Source organism: Gadus morhua, chromosome 17 (genome assembly GCF_902167405.1).
Source record: "Gadus morhua chromosome 17, gadMor3.0, whole genome shotgun sequence".
In the NCBI taxonomy this organism is placed as follows: domain Eukaryota; kingdom Metazoa; phylum Chordata; class Actinopteri; order Gadiformes; family Gadidae; genus Gadus; species Gadus morhua.
The window spans coordinates 8,632,198-8,649,877 of record NC_044064.1 but is presented as its reverse complement, the minus strand read 5'-3'; the positions used below and the strand labels follow the sequence as shown (position 1 = coordinate 8,649,877).

Genomic DNA, 17,680 nt, shown 5'->3' with positions numbered 1-17,680 from the left:
ATTTTGGTACTTTTATATTGTTTTTGAATCCTGCACTATCTAACCAAAACGTTGTCCCTCCATTTTGTTTGTACAGGAATGGGAGATGAAGACTGGCACATAAGATTTCATACTTCTGGTGTTTTACTTTATTTTTGTGTATATATTTATTTAAAAAGACCTTCCAAGCAGTCCGAGGACACACAAGCATAGCAGACCAAGCAGGAGAATAAGTATCGTAACTGAAACCAAGCGAGTTCTCCAAGCATACCATTAGATATTTTAGCGTTGAGCATGCTTAGTTAGTGTACTTAGTCGGGTACAACTATGTTGTTACAACTGTACCTGTTTTTCATTCCAAAAGTGTATTTGCTTTTTTCATTTTTTTGATTCCACCTAATCCAGTTTCAGATTCACACTTTGGGTTTAAAAGCTCTTAAAGGTCAGACGTATTTATTTGTAAATGTTTGAAGAAAATACTAGCTTCCCATGCTTTATTTATGTCAATATATTTAATGTAATTTTCTTTTTGATGAATGAAAGCCCTCAACTGACTTTCTTGTATTTTATTCTTTTACAGTGACAGCAGTCAAATATCCATTATTCATCCTTTATTCTATGCATTTTTTAAAATACTTTTTTGTCAGTGACATGACGACGTCTGCCGTTGGTGCTATTCAATTGATATTGTGAGATGGGACATTTCAACTCAAAAAGCCCCAAGTGTATATTTAAGCGTTTTTTTATTAAGGATGCAGTTATTAGTATTAAGAACACTATTGGGACATTGTCTAAGATAATTCATAACAGGAACTAATTGTCATGCTTCTGGTGATCATTTAAATGTGTTTGATTACAACTGCACACAGCAAATGTTAGCCGGACGCTACTATCGTGTTTAGTTAGCCACTTTGGTAGGTCAAAGTTAGAAAAAAACAAGATTGTGCTTTTTCAAGGGCCACCCTGAAAACTACAATACCAAACACTGTTCATGCCATCTCTGTTCCTGATTGGTTAATAAAGTGGTGCTAGGTGATTGGTTAATGATGCTGCCAATTCTTCATAGGAAAACAAACCGTTAGAGCTTCTCCCCGCCCACTATCAACATTTAAAAAACGCTTTCTCCTGAACCTTTAACAGTAATGGGCGGTGCTTATCGCTGTTCAGGCCTCCTCTCTCTTGCCCAAGCCCCTCCCACTAACTCACGTCCATCCGATTCAGGGGGGTCAGAATGTTTGATTGACGTTATCCCCAAGCTACCAATGACAGGAAATGCCCGCAATTGCATTGCAATATAGAGGAAAATTTCAGACAATATTTACATTGTATCCTACGTTTTCAAAAATGTTCTGCGTATATGTCGAGATTCTGACTAGGGTCAATCCATAACACCCACTACATCACTTTTAATCTAAAATATGTTGTGTTAGGGTTTAGTTGTCCTTTCAACATCCCTTAATTTTGGCAGTGTGGGGTCTGATTGGGTACTCGGGACCACACCCACATTTCTATAAATACCCCTTAGGGAGATGGGGTTTGTTGTTTCTCTTCTGTATATATTTTCTATCCTGTACTCTCCACCTGGTGCATTTTTTAAAGTCTGCAAACTTTAACGCAGCCTGCATGTCGGCATGAAAATGAGGATCTTTTTTAAAAAAATTCTTCCCTTGGCTTCACATTGCTTGTCTGAGAACAGTTATTGTGAACACATTGTAAATACCTTTGCTGGATAAGAAGGGGGTGTGGCTATTAGGATTGGGGCGGGGTATGAGGGTTTGAGTTAACACAACTGATGGTTTTTGCACCTTAAGATCTTTTGTACTCCGCTGTTTGACTTTTGACAGTTGCCGCCTCGGTGACAAATAAACGTGTACATACATAAACATATTGTAATAAACATATTGACAAACATTGCTTTCTGGACTGCTTATTGCCAGCGTTCTGAAAACAATATTTCTTTGTCGTGGTTCCAGAGTGTCACATTCAGTGGCGACTGGTCATTAGGGGCAAGTGGGGCTCGGCCCCACCTACTCTCACAAGAAAAAAAGAAAAGAAAATGAAAATGTAAAAAAATAAATATCTAAAAAATATAATATATATTTTTATATATATATATATATATGTGTTTCTCTGTTGAAGTGGACGGAGATTATTTTACCTCCTGGTGGGGCTAGCCACCGGGACCACCATGGACATATATGGTTCGTTCCACTACAGCGTCATTTCGTTTTTCAAAGTTTATTGGCTGTAGGGTGAGGCCCTTGATGAGTCATGCCTCGAGTGACCTCCTACCTCACCTCTCGTGCCGCGCGCAAGAAGTCCGGTAGCGAAGAAGAGAAGGAGAACTTTGCTAACAAACATGACGGATGCACCCATCGAAAACGAATCGACAACATGAATGTGGTAGATCATCTATTGGAGCACAGATTTGAGACCCGTATGCTGCGTTCGAGTATTCTCTGCGAACCGACTCGGATCTCGGATCTGACGCCACGCCCACACTTCAAGCGTTTTATTATTTTTTATTATTATGTGAGTTGTAAAGTAAAGTCTAACCGCCATCAACAAAATCGTCAAATCATCAAAACTCAGACGCAGGTTCGAGTCCCAGCTCACAGGGATTAAGAATTTGCTCATCCTTTCTTGCTGAGCCTAGATTCTGTTCACCGCTTAGACCTAGGGTTTAAGTCCCCTGATGGAGAAAGTACCATAATGGACACCCTCTTATTTCTAGACTGTGTGAATTGTAAAGTCAAGTACAACCTCCAAAACTTCATGATCTGTGTCTTGGTGGTGTGGCGGTAAGGGCTGTGGGTTAACACTTTGCAGGTGCAGGTTCGAGTCCCCGCACGCACGGCTATTAAGAAGGATGAGCTTTCAGACACTATGTAGGTTCAGGTGCCCTGCTCCGAACCAGGGTTCAAGAGGTACCGTAATGGATACATCTTATTTCTCTATCATGTGAATGGTAAAGTCAAGTATAACCTCCAAAAATGCTCTGGGTAGTGTCTTGGTGGTGCAGCGGTCAGGGCTGTTCGTTAACGCTCTGTAGACTCAGGTTTGAGTCCCTGCGGCAACCAGAGGTACCTTAATGGATACATCTTATTTCTCAATCATGTGAATGGTAAAGTCAAGTATACCCTCCAAACACGTTCTAGTGAGCGACTTGGTGGTGAAGCGGTCAGGGCTGTTGGTTAACGCTCTGTCGACTAAGGTTCAAGTCCCTGCTCACACGGCCACCAGAGGTACCTTAATGGATACATCTTATTTCTCAATCATGTGAATGGTAAAGTCAAGTATAACCTCCAAACATGTTCTGGTGAACGTCTTGGTGGTGAAGCGGTCAGAGGCAGTGGTTTAACGCTCTGTAGGCTCAGGTTCGAGACCCGGCCACCAGAGGTATCTTAATGGATACATCTTATTTCTCAATCATGTGAATGTTAAAGTCAATTATAACCTCCAAACATGCTGAGGTAAGCGTCTTGGTGGTGAAGCGGTCAGGGCTGTTGGTTAACGCTCTGTAGACTAAGGTTCGAGTCTCCGCTCACACGGCCACCAGAGGTACCTTAATGGATACATCTTATTTCTCAATCATGTGAATGGTAAAGTCAAGTATAACCTCCAAACATGTTCTGGTGAGCGTCTTGGTGGTGAAGCGGTCAGAGGCAGTGGTTTAACGCTCTGTAGACTCTGGTTCGAGTCCCCGCTCACCCGGCCACCAAGAAGGGAGTACCCCCAAACGGTCCCCAACGTGGAGAACCCTCTCATCCCCCCCTTCAGTGGGGGTGGGGGGGGGGGTAGAAGGACTAAAGGGGTCTTGCTACTTTTTTGTATATTTTATGTGTGCTCCCACCCCCTGCTCCCACCCCCCAATATATATATATTTTTATTTTTTCAATTGTGTTTTTTTTTTAAATAGTGTTTTTGGTGTTTTTTGGTGTTTTTTGTGTGTTTTTTTCAAGAAAGATGTGTTTTTTGTGTGTTTTTTTGTTGTTTTTTGTGTGTTTTTTGTTGTTTTGTGTGTGATTTGTGTGTTTTTTGTGTGTTTTTTTCAAGAAAGATCTATAGATCTAGATTAGAGGGGGGTGGCTATATTGGGGCTGGTGGGGGGCTGGTGGGGGGCTGGTGGGGGCTGAGGGATGTTCAAAAAAGTAGCAAGACCCTTTTAGTCCTAACCCCCCCCCCCCACCCCCACTGAAGGGGGGGATGGGAGGGTTCTGCCACGTTGGGGACCGTTTGGGGGTACTCCCTTCTTGGTGGCCGGGTGAGCGGGGACTCGAACCGGAGTCTACAGAGCGTTAAACCACTACCTCTGACCGCTTCACCACCAAGACGCTTACCTCAGCATGTTTGGAGGTTATACTTGACTTTACCATTCACATGATAGAGAAATAAGATGTATCCATTAAGGTACCTCTGGTGGCCGTGTGAGCAGGGACTCGAACCTGAGTCTACAGAGCGTTAACCAACAGCCCTGACCGCTGCACCACCAAGACGCTCATCAGAGCATGTTTGGAGGTTATACTTGACTTTACCATTCACATGATAGAGAAATAAAATGTATCCATTTAGATACCTCTGGTAGCCGTGTGAGCGGTGACTCGAACCTTAGTCTAAAGAGCGCTAACCAACAACCCTGACCGCTGCACCACCAAGACGCTAATCAGATCTTGTTTGGAGGTTATACTTGACTTTACCATTCACATGATAGAGAAATAAGATGTATCCATTACGGTACCACTTCAACCCTGTTTCTGAGCAGCGCACCTGAACCTACATAGTGTCTGAAAGCTCAACTTTCTTAATAGCCGTGCATGCGAGGACTCGAACCTGAGTGTACAGAGCGTTAACCAACAGCCCTGACCGCTGCACCACCAAGACACTAACCAGAGCAAGTTTGGAGGTTATACTTGTCTTTACCATTCACATGATAGAGAAATAAGATGTAACTATTAAGGTACCACTTGAACCCTGGTACTGAGCAGGGAACCCGAACCTACAAAGTGTCTGAAAGCTCATCATGAAGGACAGCTTCTTATTGGCCGTTCGAGCGGGGACTCGAACCTGCACCTGCAGAGTGTTAACCAACAGCCCTTACCGCCACACCACCAAGACACAGATCAGGAAGAGGATGTTTTGGAGGTTATACTTGCTCAAACTGGAACAACAGTTGCAGCAGGATGGAGTGAAGGGCTGGAATGCGAAAGATCACGGGCATGAAGCAGAAGGGCAGTACACTGCCTGATGGTGAACTGAGTCTGGCCGATGATCTGAACAGATTTTTCAACAGATTTGACTGCCCCACACCACCACTACCGCCCCTACCTGGTCTGCTGACCAATGCTGCTTCCTCACCACCTCCCCTCCCTCTCTCCAACACTCCTGAGATGTTACCTGCACAGAGTCCTCTCTTCTCACCTCCTACTCCACCAGCAACCCCACCTATGACTTTCCATACTGCCCAGGTTAAGATGATGCTGTACAGGCTGAAGCCAGGGAAAGCAGTGGGGCCCGATGACATCAGCCCAAGGCTACTGAAGACTTGCTCTTCAGAGTTGTGTGGTATTCTTACACACCTGTTCAACCTGAGCTTGCGCCTACAGAAGGTCCCAAGGCTGTGGAAAACATCTTGCCTAGTACCTGTCCCAAAGAAGACCCATCCCACAAACCACAATGATTACAGACCAGTAGCTCTCACTTCACATATCATGAAGACATTTGAGAGACTTGTCCTCTCCTCCCTCTGCACTAGTGTGTCTACGCAAATGGACCCTTTACAGTTTGCATATCAGCCTAACATCAGTGTTGATGATGCCCTCATTTACATGCTGCAGAGGGCATACACACATCTGGACACCCCTGATGCATCTTTAAGGATAACATTCTTTGACTTCTCATCTGCCTTTAATACCATCCAGCCACGTCTGCTAGGGGAGAAGATGGAGATGATGAAGGTGGATCCATTACTGGTACTGTGGTGTTTGGACTACCTTTATCTCAGACCACAGTATGTGCGCCTACAGAACAATATTTCATGCACCATCCTCAGCAGCACAGGGGCTCCACAAGGAACTGTTCTGGCTCCATTCCTGTTCACCATCTACACAGCGGATTACAAATACAACACTAAAAGCTGCTTCTTGCAAAAATATTCAGACGACACAGCTGTTGTTGGCCTCATTAAAGGGGGAAATGAGGAGGAGTACAGAGACACCATAGACAATTTTGTGGAGTGGAGTACACACAATAATCTCCATCTCAACACCACAAAGACAAAGGAGATAGTTGTGGATTTCAGGAGGGGAAGGAGGAGGACTCAACCAACACCAATCAGCATCGGGGGCACTATGGTGGAGATGGTCGCCAACCACAGGTACCTTGGTGTGCAGCTCGGCAGTGAGCTGGACTGGAAAAGTCATATGGAAGCGGTGTACAAGAAGGGACAAAGTCGACTCTTTTTCTTGAGGAGACTAAGGTCATTTAACATCTGCCAACCCCTACTGTGCACTGTCTACCACTCAGTGGTGGCCAGTGCTCTGTTTTTCGCTGTGGCATGTTGGGGAGAAGGCGCCTGCACAGCGGACAAAAAGAAACTGGACAAGCTGATCAGGAAGGCCAGCTCAGTGGTCGGGGCTGAGCAGCTAAAGGTCCAGCAGGTGGCAGAGGCCAGAATCCTCAACAAACTGGCCTCAATAATGTCTAACCCCACTCACCCACTCCACGCCCTGAAGGTGATCAAGAACAGCACCTTCAGCCAGAGACTAATTGCACCAATATGCAAAACGGAGCGGTACAGGAAGTCCTGTATACCAGCTGCCATACGGTTTTACAATGCACAAAATTAACTTTGCACCTTATAGTATTTAGTATTTATTATTGTATTTATTGTAGTATTTAAGTATTTTAGCATATGAGGGAATGTGTGTTTGTTATGTCTGTCCACGCTGTTGTGACACTGTAATTTCCTGTAAAGGATTATTAAAGGATCTATCTATCTATCTATCTAATTACAATATGGGTTTAAAGAACATCTCTGCTGCTTCTATTATTTGAGTCCTTGTGTTTATTGTGTACATGTGAGGGACTGTTTTTCTGTTTGGTTAATAACGACTCAGCGGGTTCACTGAATGTTCTCTGTGTTCAGCAGAGGATCAATTTACACTTTAAGTTCAGGGGTTCACTGAATAAAAAGCACCATAGAGGCTTCGTCTACATCCCTTCTTCATGATTCTTTTTTTTTCACCCTGAGTTTAAATTGTGATCCTAGAAAATTGAGAGAAAGGACTAGTGTTTGAAACGTAAACTGACTGTCAGGAGTTTCAAAACGAATGCGCGACAGAACACTGCCAATATTCACGTGACTCAAAGCTTGCGCCTGTGTTGTCCAATCTCTGAAAAGTCAGTTCTGAAAAAATACATTGCAATGGCGTAAACGTACACCTTTACAAGTTTTTAAAAATAAATATTCAACCTTTCAAAACGTATTTCTCAATGTATGTACACCTGTTTGAAGAATCCCATTTACAAGGTTTCAAAACCGGGAAACAATGAAATACACTGTTAGAACAGTGCCAGATTTGAAACTCTGCAAATGCTCTGGTAAAATTGTTTGAACTTTGAAAACATGTTTGTGAAAAAGAAATACTTGGAAAATGTGTTGGTGAAAATGATGAAGAAGATAAAATAGAACACAAAATCATGTTTACAGATGTTTGAATTTTTGTTTGAATTTTTTTCAGGGTTATAATCTCTTTTTTCAGTGTTGCAAAACCCTTTTTTACAAGGTGTTGAGTTTTCAAACAAAACCTGCTCTGACCAGGTTTGATTCAGAGCATATGTTTCTATAGCAACTAACATACCGTGTTCCTTTTGGAACGGAAAACCTAGGGTTACCACAAACCCTGGGTTAACTTACCCGGTTATGTGATAAAACCGGCTTTGTGGAACACCCCTCAGATGGCTAAAGTGTCTGATGAATAAAGGATATTGGACTTTTTCCTGTCTATCGAATTCCATCCATTTCTTCATGCCAATTGAATGGGTAGGTTACTGTACACTGATACATCATGCTTATTTAAGGTATAGATTTATTCTATCTTTTAGGTCTTGCCCATTCCCTTTATGTAATCTGAGGCGCACACTCTTCACAAAACTTGAATATAACATACAACATCTTTAAAGGCTGTGTTGCAGGGTTTATTTTCCAACGAATTTGTGAAATTTGCTTGTTGGTAATAAAGATTGAAACTGTTATTTATTGTATTCAATGTTGTTAGGTATCACAAAACTGAATGTAATACGAAAAAGTAGGTACTATTTTAGCGGTTAGCTATTGATTCCCCCAGAATGCATTGCATGACGTCAAGTTGGGGAGACCGTTTCTCAAATCCAAGTACGCGAACTACGGACTCGTGGACTTCGAAGTTCGTACTTCGCAAGTCCGGACTTCCAAGTAAACACTTACAAGGACGGCAGCGGACTCGATGACGTAACCAGCTCAACTCGTCTTTTTACTGTGCTACGGCCTCATGTAGGCATACAACTACTGAACAATATAAACAAATTATATAAAACAAAACGCCAGCCTCTTTAGTTTTAAAATAGTATGTTAATATTTTGAATGAATATAAATGAAAAGTCATGCGTATTCACACGGCAAGCCAGCTGTACCCTACATATAAACAATCAGTGGCTTGAAAAGGATTGTATGAGATTGCCGTTTCTCAATTTTCCTATATAACTATTATTATATTATTGGAGAGTAATAATATACTCTAAAACCAGATAAAGGCTGGTGTGCGCAGCTGAGCAAGAGTTGAATCAGTGTTTTAAAGTTGGCATTTTTAGTCAGTATCATCACCGCGTTCATCCAACGTTAAAATCCAAAGGTTCAATCAATGTCTGCAACATTTGACAGTACATGAGTCTTCAACTCTTAACTACTTGACAGAAAGTGCCAAATCCTGTGACAGGTGTATAGACAAAAATGAATCAAAGATATTGTCATTATTATTTTGTTGTTGATTATCAAGGCACTTGGTGATGTCAAAGTAGGAGCTTATGTTTGTAGGCCAACGATGATGTTGACATTTCTAATCGCTCGATGGTAACCCACTCACAGGTAGGCTACTGTCTGTTAAATGTCATTTCATCATGCAATGAAATGGTTATTTGTGGTAGAAAAGCGATCATAGACATGAAGTTGTGGGAGTGATTTAATTCCGGAATGCAGGTTAAGTGCACAACACTTCCTTCAATCAAAAACAAAACAAAAACAACAAAAAAAAAGTAAAGCAATATAAAAAGCAAAACGAAAATAAAATCAAAAAAAAATTCTGTAGCATCAGTGGCGAGGTCAAAAAAAGCCAACATCGGGATGCTGTTATACCCCCCACTGCACCACCCCCCTGGTGTGGCCTTGCTGGACTGATGTCCTAACAACATACGACACCACGAAGCCAACCAACAGCAGAATATGTACAAAATATGTTCAACACGATGTGAAACACGAGTGATCTATTGTTTGTTTTCTCAGGTGCGCAATGAACAGTGAAGTACAGCATGGCCCCAATAATGCGTCAAGATGTTCACCTCTATCGACTATGGCTGCATTCCAAAAAATCCAACTTCCTTTTGCTTGTTTATCACACCTTTAGGGAGACAAAGCATGATCGTTGATTAATCGTGCTGGAGTAAAGTGCCAGTGTGGAATCTACTTGTTGGTGATCTGGGCCCAACCACAACCTTCACTGGAAGTGGGCGGAATGGTAAATAAGCCACACCCACAGGTTCTAATTGACCCAGGTAAACCTTTGGTCTGTTTTGGCTTTGGTGCAAATGGCAAGGAGGCCATGATTGTAGTATTTAACTTACAAACTCATAAAACCATATACTGTGTTGTCCACTACGTGGAGAAGAAACAATTCATAATTGTTTTTAGCTTGAAACATGTCATCAAAAGAAGCATAGACTAAAATAACTTACATCAGTGAACAGTATGTCTAAGGACGCAGTCAAGGAACTTTGGTCCAAGGAAGACTCGTCAGTAGCTTTAGGCAGCTTCTCCGTCATTTGAGAGCATCTTGACATTTTGGGAAGAAAGGTAACAGAGTATTGGAATGCAGCCTTTGAGTCGATCACCATTATGGTCCTGTGCCGTTATTGCCTGGATTTGTAGTGGCAGCTTTTTTGCAGCCAAAATATATAATACACCTTCAATACATCACAGATTATATAATTAGTGCAAACAAACCAACAGACGTTAAACTTCTGTAAAAGACATAAGAAAAAAAAAAGGCATTTGACAGTTGTGTATCAAAAATATTTGTGTAACTTGATATCACTGTGTGTATGTGACTATAGATGTATAGTGATGATAAAACTTGATGAACCACAATAAAAAGCAGTTGACAATCCAAGACATTTTCTTGGACATATTATGCTGAAATAAAAACATGTGTAAAGCAGGCAACCACGTTGAAATAACCGTGTCAGCTAAGTGAAAGATTCGCCACGCTCTGATTCAACGAAGAGCTACTTCAAGTGAGAATCCTAATATACTCCAGTCAGAATTCTACATTGAAAGTTGAACAGGAAAGGAGCTGAGACACAGTGAGCTGTCAATACACTTGAACTGACCAATGACAGATATCTGTTTCCTCAAATGTGACAATTAAAAGTTCTTGTCGAAAATGTCCCCAAACCTCTTTGCGAGTTTGAAAAGTTGTTCGGATCGATGCGAGATTACGCAGAAAAGCAAACAATGCAAACAAAAAAAGCATTTTGGTATTAGTGAAAAATAGTCACACATCAAGGGAGTTATATTTACAATTGAAGATTGTTCTATTTACATATTTATGTACACACACACCCACATACACACACAAGAAAATCTAATCCTTACGGAGACAAGATTGCCGCCCTGACAATGCCTAATATAGGCTTATACAGTGTAAATCCCAACCACGCCTCTTCGGAGACACCAATCCTCGACTCCTGGGGAACCAGTATACCTTTGAACTCCTGACAAGTTACTGTGTGGGCGGACGGGTCATATGGTTTAATGAAGGAATAAATACGAAACGAGCACAGGTTATGTCTTGGGGCAGATTCAAAATCCGCCTTTTTAGGCACCATGGGACCAACGTTTATGTTGTAGAATGAATGGCAGCTCTAAACCATGCCAAATTAACTTTATAAGGGATAGTCTGGATGTGTTAATTAACCTGTGATGTTGTCAAAAGTTACATTTTTCGATTGGTTTGAGATCTGACTTGCGTTTAAATAAAAAAGATGAACTACAAACAGACAAAAATCTTTAAATATGATTCCAGACTAGTTCTTGATATCGACACGCACACACGGTTACACACAAAACTACAAAATGATGTCTATCTCTTAGCAGTGTGGCTAAACTTAAGGTTGGATACTTGTTGTAAATAATCCTTTCCCCCTGTCAAGTTCTGCTTATTTAGCTCTGACTTAGTTGCTACCCTACTTTCTCCGTCTTGAAACTCATGAAAACCTCAAAACATTTAACAAAATGTATTTCTCCTTCTTTCTTTCTTTCTTTCTTTCTTTCTTTCTTTCTTTCTTTCTTTCTTTCTTTCTTTCTTTCTTTCTTTCTTTCTTTCAGAAAGAATATTATTGCCTTAAAACAGTGAGAGTACACAGTCATTTCAGGAGACAGAACGACAGTGACACGAAAATGTACATAATGAGCTTGAAAGTGTGTAAGAATAGTATGAAAAATAGAACGAAAATCCTGGTCAAGTCGTTAAAAACGTAAAATACACTACAACTTTTGTGCGACAGCAAAATCGCCGGGGACAGAAGCTGGCCATGCTAATTTTTGGCCACATCTACTTGGTGTGGCTTTGACTTTGTAGTCTGCCATGGACAGAATCCTGAAGTCCATTACCTGTGATAGTGATTCGGGATCTATGGTAACAGTGACTAAGGATAACGTGTGTTCATGTGTGTGTGCCCGCAAGGCCCTCGACAAAGACGCAGCTAAAAGACAGAAGCAGAAGTGCATTTCCTTCAATCCCCGCCTCTAACCTCAACCACCGCTGTTGAAGGAGAGAGACGAGGGTGCGGAGAACAGGGAATGGTGTGAAACTATTGCTAGGCTCTGCTAGCAAAGCGGCACTACGAGATTACTAGAAGTGCTCTGTGGGTGAATGTGTGAGTCAAGCTGTGATTGGGTGGGACGTAGAGCAAGGAAGAACCCCTCCCCGCCACTCGGGGTGCATTGTGGGCCATTAAAAAGAGGAAGGCAGAGTGTGGAAGTCTCTGTGCTCATTAGCCGGCTAGGCTAGGCTAACGTAGCTCGGTTAGCACACTGCCGTGGCAGCCATCAGCTGGTCAGGTAGCTGTGCAGTTCTCTGGAGTTTACGCTCAGGACCACGCCCGAATGATTGCCTGGTAACCGGGATATAAAAAGAAGATAAACAAAAAAAAAACCTGGGTCAGTTAAAAAAAAAAAAAAAGTCTCACAAATGTACATTGTTAATCTTAAAACACATACTCATGCATGGACGTGGACAGATATAAACGTTGCATTTACATCATACAAACTATAAAACATACAGTGAGCAATATCAATAAAGAATTAAAAAATGGAGAAATAGAGAGAAGCATGCCTGTCATGCAGGAAGAGAGTCCAGCAGTCGGTACCTTGGTGTGTGTTAGCTGGTGGTGTTAGTGGCCTGTGGGCGTGTCTAGTAGCAGTGGTTAGTCGTAGTCCTTATAAGGGCACGGAAGGCGGGACTACCTCCTCCTGCGTTACCTAGCGTCTGGGCGTCCAGGTCGTCGTCGATGAACTCCTCCCCCTGGATGATGTGCTGCGTGTCCTCGCTGTGGTTCACGGGGCTGGTCATCTCCTGCTCCTTCTCGTTGTGCATCTGGGCGTACACGTTGCGGCTGCCCGGCAGCTTCCTGAAAAACAGCGGAGGGTAGGCGTCCTCAGTCCTCAGCCAAGGACTGCAGGGGGGGGGGGGGGGGGGGGGGGGGGGAGGGGGGGGGGGGGGGGGGGAGGGGGGGGGGCGTTTATTCGTCTGGGGTATGACAGGGACCGCTTGAAGAAGATACAGATATAGATGCTGTATTAAATGCGAGTGCTGTTGTTCTGTAGAGGTTGCTGGGTAGGAGTGCGTGAGTGTGAGTGTTTGTGTGTGCGTTCGCGTGCGCGCGCGTGTGTGTGTGTGTGTGTGTGTGTGTGTGTGTGTGTGTGTGTGTGTGTGTGTGAGTGTGAGTATGTGTGTGCATGGTGGGGGGGGGGGTAGGGGGTGAGGTTACGTGCGGGGGCTGCGTCTGGCGTGTCCACCGTGAGAAAAAACGTGCGGTTACACAGGTTACTGCACACAGGTATAGACACAACTGGTAAACATGTGTTACAACATGTGTCTTAAAAAAATGGTGGGAAAGTAGGACCGTTTAAGCCCGGGATTTGCGGGGACAAATGACGGGCCCACTTTTCCGTGATCTTTCCACGGAAGCGGCGTTGACTGCATCATGACTGTACAGGCCTCACTCCGACAGAAGTACCACACACGTACCATGCACTACTCATATGAGGTCTATCACTGACTAGATACCTGTCTCTGTGCACCATGCTAACAGCTAGCCCGTCAGGTCATGGCTTGCTGAGGGGAAGGGGAACACACACACCTTTTGAACTTGTACAGGATGAACGACCCTGAGGCCAGGAGGCTGATCAGCAGGACGACGGCCAGGGCCCAAAGCCCCGGGCCCCCAGCGGCCCCGTGGTAACCTACACACACACACATGTACACACACACACACACACACACGCACAGATGAGCACACACGCACGCACACAATTCAACCCCATGTCCCAGTTACGCTCTGAAAGCCCCCAAAATAAAAATTGTTTGATCAAATCCCTTCACTAGCAGTTCTCAAATAGGACAATACACAAACATAGAGAAAGAAATAGAAAAAACAGAAATAACCGGAAAGGAAGGTACGTTTAAAAAGACACACTTATGTGAAGAATAAGTCGATTAGAAGCTTTTTTGTACGTAGAAGTGTAAACAGGAATTAGTTCATAATCACAAATACACAAACCTACACACGCAGTGTAAAAAATAAATCAGGAGTTGCATCAATGCACAGCGTGGATTAAAAAGTGAAAGAGAAACGGGAAATATTCCCCAATCGATTTTTGGAAATCCATACATTTGCTGTAAAGAGTCAAGCGAGCACTAGGAACCATTCCAGACAAATCCAAAAAGCTTGTATTAATTTGGGAGGCTTCACATATAGCATCCTGGGGGCGAGTTCTCAGTCACGTATCGAGGAAGGGTAGTTAACACGCACGACGGGACATGGGAGCCGAGGCGGCAGGTGATTGGCTGAGGGAAATGGGGGCAGCGGGAGGGACAGGTCGGAGGAGGTTAGGGATTCAGAGCGCGTAGGATGGAGGAAGCAGAAGAGAGTTACACCAAGGCCCGGCGTGGGAGAAGACAAACTGATAAAAAGGATGAACGCACCATTCTCCGTCGTGGTGTCTGGTGACTCACTAGCAACTAGGCCGAGTCCTTGGAGATGGACCATGCAATTATCCATTTCAACAGAAAAACAATGGTTTGAACGCAAATTAAAACACAATACAAAACAAAGGAGATGTTCTTTCAAACAGGACATGAGGTACAGCGTTGGGGTGTGTGGCTGACGACGGGGGTGAATGTACCTGCGTTTGGGTCGGCCAGCATCACCAGAACCTTGACCCCTCCACGCACCACGAAGCTGACGTTGTGGTCGCTGAACGCCTGGATGATGGCTGGGATTCTCTGTTGGACAAAGTAGCGGTCAGTGTGGCTCAGAACACTGCTTTTTAAACTAGCTAGAGAAAAGCTAATCCCCCGAAAGAAGGAGGCGGTGAGCTTGCATTTGAGCTGATGTGCTAGCTACAATCTGAGAGTTTGAGCGTTGATGTTTATTTAAAGTAACATTACAATAGTTTGGTGTGTGAATTGATCATGCACATGTCTTTGTGTGCGATTGTGTGTGTGTGTGTGTGTGTGTGTGTGTGTGTGTGTGTGTGTGTGTGTGTGTGTGTGTGTGTGTGTGTGTGTGTGTGTGTGTGTGTGTGTGTGTGTGTGTGTTTGTGCGCGTGTGTATGTGTGTGGTTGCAACTGTCTGTGCGTGCGTGCGTGCGTGTTTGGTGTGTGTATGCGTGTGCTCCTACCTTATCTACAAACACACTCTTGGTGACTGGCTTGCTCTCCAGCGGTACGATGTACAGGTTGGCTGTGGTGGGCAGTCCTGGCTTCACCATGGTGACCAGCGACTCCTCTGGGATGCCTGTGATCTGGGGTCAAAGGGGACATCTTTAGCATCATGTGACTCAATAGATGTGTGGAATTGTAGGAGTTTAATGTGGGTAATGTGTAGAGCAAGGTAAGGTATTTCACCAAACCACTCTGAATTTAACCTTAGTGCCTGCACAAAACCCAGATCATAAAACACAATCTTTATTTCTATTTGCGCTTCTGTTATTGCGATGGTATACCTTGGTGAGCAGCTTGGTGACCACCTGGCCGATGTCCTCTCTCCACTCGGGGATGTTGGGGTTGAGGCCGTCCAGGTTGGGGCTGAAGCTCAGCGGGATGACCTGGAAGATGTCTGGCGGGGTCACAGAAGGGGCGAGGGGTTAGGTTTCACCTGAGTCGACGACAGACACTAGCAACACAGAGGTTACATCTCTTTCTACAAAGGATCCACTCCGAGGGGTGTCAACTTGTATCAGCATCGTCTCATTCAATGCTTTTACATAAAAAAAAGTAGTGTTTTGGGATTATTATCATATCATCAATAATATTTTTTAATGTTTGACTGTACTTTTATAATTATTTATTTTAATGTACGCACTTATTGTATGTTGTAGGTCCTTGCACTTAAAAATAGTACTTTTTTTTAGTAGAATCTTATCCTAGCTATCTTTGTTGTACACAGGGAATTGTTTATGCTTGGCACTTGGTTCCATGAACATCCTTACTGTATTGACAGCGATATATTGTTGTTTCTCTTTCTTCTGACTCATTTTTGGTCGCTGTGGATAAAAGCCTCTGCTAAATGCCCCAAGTCTAAATGTAAATGTAATAATGCATAATTATATACATCATTTTTTATTGCTGAATTATTAAAACGCGTACGATTCATAGTAACTGCAATGCCAAAATCTATAGTTTGATAAAAAATTTTTTTATAATAATTGAAACCACAACAAAGCAAAATAACAACAACCCAAGCAGCCCACATGTCCCTGGTCCTCCTCGTACCGTAGACCCTGACGCTCCGGGAGTCCTGCACCATGGAGCGGCCGTTGGAGGCCTGCACCGTCACGCTCACCTCCCCCGCCTCAGGGAACCACGTCAGGATGCTGCTCTCCAGGGAGAGCTGGGGCTGGGAGGAGGAGGAGGGGGAGGAGGAGGGGAAAGAGGAAGGGGACAAGGAGGAGGGGGAGGAGGAGGAGGGGAAGGAGGAAGAGGAAGAGGGGGAGGAGGGGGAGGAGGAGGGGAAGGAGGAAGAGGAGGAGGAGGGGGAGGAGGAGGGGGAGAAGGAGGGGGAGGAGGAAGAGGAGGAGGGGGAGGAGGAGGAGGAGGAGGAGGGGAAGGGGTGGAGGGGAAGGAGGAAGAGGAGGAGGGGGAGGAGGGGAAGGAGGAGGGGGAGATGGGGAAGGGGGAGGAGGAGGAGGGGGAGATAGAGGAGGAAGCGGAGGAGGAGGAGGAGGAGGAGAAGGGGATAGAGGAGGAGGAAGAGGATGAGGAGATGGAGGAGGAGGAGGAGATAGAAGAGGAGGAGATGGCGGAGGAGGAGGAGGATCAGAGGAGCGTTGCATATATCTTTTTAAATTCAACCGTTACTACTTTACAACGGAGAAAATATTTAATTGACATTTGAGAATCTGAGAAATTGGAAAACTACAACAATGATTTGAGGAGGTAGCTTATCAGCTTCTGGTGAGCCTAGCAAAGCCACACGACAATTTGAAACCAATCACCAAGGCTGACACACTCTAACCCTTCTCCCCCGTACCTGGAGGCTGTCTCCGATCCACCAGTAGAAGACGGTGAGGTTGGCCTCGACGGGGAGCACCGTGGCCGTGAGGTTGACCTGCTGGTTCCTCCCGGCGATCGGACCCACTTCCAGGTGCACTTCCTGCAGAGGGGCTGGAGACCAGAAAGCATCCAAATGTGTAAAGGAGGCGGCTGTGGCGGACGTCCAGAAGTCATCGAGCTGTGGTCTTAGAGCCGTGTGTTAGTGCTTGGAACGCGGTTCTATGAACATCCTTATTGTACCCACGGCGATATATTCTTTCTCTTTCTTCGGAAAAAACGTAGAGTAGAACGCACAGCCGAAACATTTCCCTTCTGTAAGAAGCACTAAGCCGTGTTAAGCGGGGGACTGACCTATGACCTGGATGTACATGGTGGCGCTGGCGTGGCCGGCCATGTTCTCGGCCTTCACGGCCACCCGGTAGACGCCGGGGGCCTCGTAGCGGTGCTGGATGGGCTCGTCCGTCACCGTCAGGTTCTGGTAGATGGTCCGCACGCCGTCGCCCAGGTCCACCTGGTAGCGCGTGCTGCTGGTGTCGCCCTGACGCCACGCACAGGAGACACTTCGTGTTCTAAGGTTGTTTCTTGTACATTGTATTTAGCGTAGGGTTACGCCA

The 17,680-nt window shown here is 44.4% G+C and overlaps 2 protein-coding genes across 11 annotated transcripts in view; one reads left to right on the top strand and one right to left on the bottom strand.

The window, feature by feature from the left end:
* afap1 (actin filament associated protein 1) overlaps positions 1–1,890 on the top strand; it is a 67,917-nt gene extending 66,027 nt beyond the window's left edge. For all 5 annotated transcript variants that reach the window (XM_030338368.1, XM_030338366.1, XM_030338365.1 and 2 more), the window contains one exon: positions 77–1,890. In XM_030338368.1, coding sequence (XP_030194228.1) covers positions 77–103 — 27 coding nt within the window. In that variant the 3' untranslated portion in view covers positions 104–1,890. The remainder of the gene's footprint in view (positions 1–76) is intronic.
* Positions 1,891–9,176: 7,286 nt separating this feature from the next.
* The window catches only part of sorcs2 (sortilin-related VPS10 domain containing receptor 2), a 161,472-nt gene continuing 152,968 nt past the window's right edge, over positions 9,177–17,680 (bottom strand). The window contains exons 19-28 of one of the 6 annotated variants that reach the window (XM_030338710.1): positions 17,418–17,604; positions 17,044–17,177; positions 16,287–16,410; positions 15,518–15,630; positions 15,194–15,316; positions 14,696–14,795; positions 14,496–14,543; positions 13,651–13,753; positions 12,658–12,963; positions 9,177–12,402 (exon numbers count right to left, since the gene is read on the bottom strand). In XM_030338710.1, coding sequence (XP_030194570.1) covers positions 12,702–12,963; positions 13,651–13,753; positions 14,496–14,543; positions 14,696–14,795; positions 15,194–15,316; positions 15,518–15,630; positions 16,287–16,410; positions 17,044–17,177; positions 17,418–17,604 — 1,194 coding nt within the window. In that variant the 3' untranslated portion in view covers positions 9,177–12,402; positions 12,658–12,701. The remainder of the gene's footprint in view (positions 12,403–12,657; positions 12,964–13,650; positions 13,754–14,495; positions 14,544–14,695; positions 14,796–15,193; positions 15,317–15,517; positions 15,631–16,286; positions 16,411–17,043; positions 17,178–17,417; positions 17,605–17,680) is intronic. The other 5 variants (XM_030338711.1, XM_030338712.1, XM_030338713.1 and 2 more) reach the window with 5 other exon arrangements.